This window comes from Abramis brama, assembly GCF_963993115.1.
Source record: "Abramis brama genome assembly, chromosome: 8".
NCBI classification, from domain to species: Eukaryota; Metazoa; Chordata; class Actinopteri; order Cypriniformes; family Leuciscidae; genus Abramis; species Abramis brama.
Genome location: NC_139970.1, coordinates 29,911,044 through 29,915,239, shown reverse-complemented (window position 1 = coordinate 29,915,239; position 4,196 = coordinate 29,911,044). Strand labels below are relative to the sequence as shown.

Sequence of the window (4,196 nt, the reverse complement as noted above, 5' to 3'; positions counted from 1 at the left end):
GTGTGCACTTGGTGCCTGAGCATGTGTGTTGTAACAGGATATTGCATTAAGCAAAATATTCAGAATAAAGTATAAACAGTCTAAAATGGGAGGGGCTCCTGATGCACAAGACAAAAAAAAAATTGACAGATTTTTTTTGTCCAATCAGATATTTTTATTTTTAATTGTAAAAAAAAAAACTCATACATAATATTTTTTCTCTTGCAGCAGACATATTTCACTAAAATACATTATAATACCTCTATCAAATACATGTTGAGCAAGTAAATGAATATGAATGTGTAAATAACAGAGAACAGACTGTCTGCTCAAAAGAGTCCTATTTTAAATGTTCCTTCCCTGCAGCTCTGAATTAGACCACGGTCCATCATTTTCAGTAAGTCTTCTTTCACCTGAAACACAAAAAAATATATATTTTAAGCTATTTTTCCCACAGTTATTAGAATATAGTTTAAAGTCAGTTAAACCCAATTAATTCCAAATAAGCAAAGTTTTCTTTATCAGATATGCACATTTAAAAATGTTCAAAATTATTGAATTTTTATTGAAAAATACTGAGAGAAAGCTCTCGTATTTCATCAAAAATATCTTAATTTGTGTTCCAAAGATAAACGAACACTTACGGGTTTGGAACGACATGAAGGGTGAGTAATTAATAACAGAAATTTCATTTTTGGGTGAACTAACCCTTTAAGTGTGTATCAAAATCATCCATAATTTTGGCTAGTTACATTAGATATCAATATTTTATGTATATTTCATCTCTATTGGTTTTATAATTCTTAAAAAAGTATCTTTATAATGTTGTAACAAACATGTCTGTCCTATCTGAAAACAGCGTATCAGTGCTACCTCTGGTATATCCACCATTCTCCTGAGCTTCTGGTCTCGGTAGTTCCAGTCCAGTACCAGATACCTCAGTCCTTGCACAGTCAAACCCTCTAAAGCACAAAAATCAAGGAGCGAAAAAAGACGTTTCACAAAACTGAAAACCATGCAAGTTGGTTAAAAATAACATTTCTCAGAAATGTGCATCAAAACAAACCTTTTTCTAACAAGGCAGCAATTCTCCCAGGAGTTCCAACAGCAATATGGGTCACACCTTTACTCAATGACTTTATCTGGTCATCCACTTTGATGTGTTTCGCGAACAGCTTTAGCACTTTAGCTTGGCCTTTAAATGCTATCAGCTGCCTTAAATGCAAAGAGAGAAAAAAGTCTAACACTTGGGAAGACAAACTCTGTATTATTCAAAAAAGAACAACTGAAACTCACTTAATGAGATCAATAGTTCTGAGTGCGGATCCGCAAACGATGAGCAACACCACTGACTGGGTCTGGGTGTGCTGCTTCTGGATTTTAGCCCACTTTGGACAAACTGAAATAAAATGTGTTAATATGAAATGTGTTAATAAAAACTATTTACATGTATTCATTAAGCAATTAACACAATGGACAATTAATAAAGCCCCCTGACTTGCCATTAAAAAAAATTGGTGTCAGTAAGTGTTGTTTTGAAATAAATACTTTTATTCAGGAAGGATAAAAGTAGCATTAAACTGATCAAACGTGACAATAAAAACATTATAATGTTACAAGAGATTTATGTTTCAAATAAATTATGTTCTTTAATGATGTACTTTTTATTAATCCAAAATCCAGGAAAAAAAATTATGGTTGTCAATATTGATAATAATAATAAGAAATGTTTCTTGAGCAGCAAAGCAGCATATTAGAATGATTTCTGAAGGATCATGTGACACTGAAGACTGAAGTAATGATGCTGGAAATTCAGCTTTGCCATCACAGGAATAAATTACACTTACAATATATTAAAATAGAAAGGTTTTTTAATGTAATATTTTTTTTTTAATATTACAGCTTTTACTGTATTTTTGATCAGATAAATGCACCTGTAGCGAGCATAACAGACTTCTTTCAAAATCATTAAAAATCCAAACTTTTGAATGGTAATTTATATTCTGTAATGGGTAAATCTTTGCTTATTCAAAATGAGTGTGTCAGATGCTCCTGGTTTGAGGTCAATATTTATTTTTGGGTGAACAATCCTTTTATTCTTCTGTTGAACACAACAGAAAATATTTTAAAGAATGTTGATAATCAAACAGTTGACGATAGCCATTGACTTCCATAGTAGGAAAAAAAATACTATGGAAGTCAATGGCTACAGTCAGCTGTCTGGTTACCAAAATTCTTTAAAATATCTTCTTTTGTGTTCAACAGATAAAAGAAACTTGAGGGTGAGTAAATGATGACAAAATTTTAATTTTTGGGTGAACTATCCTTTTAAGAAATTGAAAGACTGCATAAAAAGACAAACACAGCATATTGATATGGTGTTTTACCTTCTTTGAGGTAAGAAGACAAGCTATGTGTAAGGTCATTACAGCTGAGGAAACAAGAGTCTGAAACAGAAAAGACAACGAACAAAATCAAGCTCCTCATCCAATATGCAGATTCAAACGAAAGCAGACACAAACATGCATTAATCGACTCACCCTTTAGCGTCAGGTCCTCCTGCTCAATAACAGAGCGGGTCAGGCTGAAGTGATTCTTCAGAAGGCTCATAAGGTCAGCTGGAGAGCCCGGCGCAGGTTCAGAGCTCGTCAGGACATCTGTGATAGTTTTCTTCTTCTAAAGACAAAGGAGAATTATACAATAACATGTTTTAAAGAAAATACATCAGTGGCAGAGACTGACAAGAAATGGAATGAATGAATTCAGATAAGCTCCGTCCTCTAATATAAATTAAGAAGCAATTATCTTAACATACTAATAATAACCAAGATCTATGAAAACTGAGAAATGAGCAGTCAAATTATGGTCCGTAAAATCAAAGCATCTCTGGGGTAAGTTTGTTCTTTTTGTCACTTTTCTATCGAGCATGAAATGAAAAAAAAAATATTCTAAAGCAGCATATTGAACTGGGCAAAAGAGTTTGACATCTACAGTAACATTAACAGAAATGTGAATTATAATTCTTACCTTTCTTCTCTTCTTGTTTTTGTTGGACTCCTTATCACCCTTTTCCTCTGATCTCTCCTCTGTGATGAAACATTCTTTCTGCAGGGAAAGACAGTCTTTACTTAAAGATGCCCTGGTTCTGTTTTTGCTCACAAGACCTTTTGTCTCAAAGACATCTCTTTGATGAAAGACTTAAATGCCTGAACCCAAGAAAAAAAGATTTGCAAAGTCGAGGTAACAACGTTTTTCTAAAGTGCCCATATTATGCTCATGTACAAGTTCATTATTGTATTTTTGAAGAAATCTTCAAAAATAGAATTCTGCTAGAATAAATTTACATAACTTAAAGTTCAAAAAACATTCTTTTTCTCATATTATACATTACTGTAGCACCTCTTTACACCCTCTGTCTGAAAAGCTCTGTTTTAGTTCCTTCGTCTTTAAAGCCTGCCTTTCCAAAAAGCCCAGTCTGCTCTGATTGGCCAGCTGGTCCAGTCTGTTATGATTGGTCAGATGATAAGAGCATGTGTCGGAACGCACTTTAACAAAACACGGGTTTCAGCTCCTGAGGTTTCATGCGCAGCTGTAAACTATTATTAAACTATTATCTAGGATGACATCGGTATTGGAAGCCCATATAATGTTTGTTTGTTTGTTTTTTTGCCCAGGAAGCAGAAAAAAGGTGCCTCCTTGCAAAATCACTTATTCAACGGTTCTTTGAGGGTGGGTCAAAGCCAGACATTATGTAAATTAAAGGGTTAGTTCACCCAAAAATGAAAATTCTGTAAGTAATTACTCACCCTCATGTTGTTCCAACCCCATAAGACTTTCATTCATCTTTGGAACACAAATTAAGATTTCGCACAAAAAGTATTCTCATCGCTTGATAAACTTAAAGGAACACTCCACCGTTTTTTCATATTAAACTATGTTATTCCCTTAACTATCCCTCCCTTCCCTCCCTTAATGAGTTGATACATATCTCTCTCGTCTCAGTGCGTGCACTCAATCGCTCTGGCGCGCGGCGACACTTTGATAGCACTTAGCTTAGCCTAGTTCATTCATTAGGATCCAAACAGAGATGAAGCTAGAAGCGACCAAACACCTCCACGTTTTCCCTATTTAAATACAGTTACACGAGTAGTTACACAACCAAGTATGGTGACACAAAATAAGCTTTTCTAAGCGGGTAAAAAGGATAACTATAATGT

General features: G+C 34.2%; 1 protein-coding gene across 1 annotated transcript in view; it reads right to left on the bottom strand.

Annotated features, from left to right (window-relative positions):
• Window positions 1-171: 171 nt before the first annotated feature.
• Window positions 172-4,196, bottom strand: part of cmss1 (cms1 ribosomal small subunit homolog) — a 6,040-nt gene continuing 2,015 nt past the window's right edge. The window contains exons 3-9 of the mRNA XM_084121866.1: window positions 3,007-3,084; window positions 2,520-2,655; window positions 2,367-2,426; window positions 1,276-1,378; window positions 1,046-1,194; window positions 853-941; window positions 172-392 (exon numbers count right to left, since the gene is read on the bottom strand). Of these exons, the coding sequence (XP_083977992.1) occupies window positions 309-392; window positions 853-941; window positions 1,046-1,194; window positions 1,276-1,378; window positions 2,367-2,426; window positions 2,520-2,655; window positions 3,007-3,084 (699 nt within the window). The 3' untranslated portion in view covers window positions 172-308. The remainder of the gene's footprint in view (window positions 393-852; window positions 942-1,045; window positions 1,195-1,275; window positions 1,379-2,366; window positions 2,427-2,519; window positions 2,656-3,006; window positions 3,085-4,196) is intronic.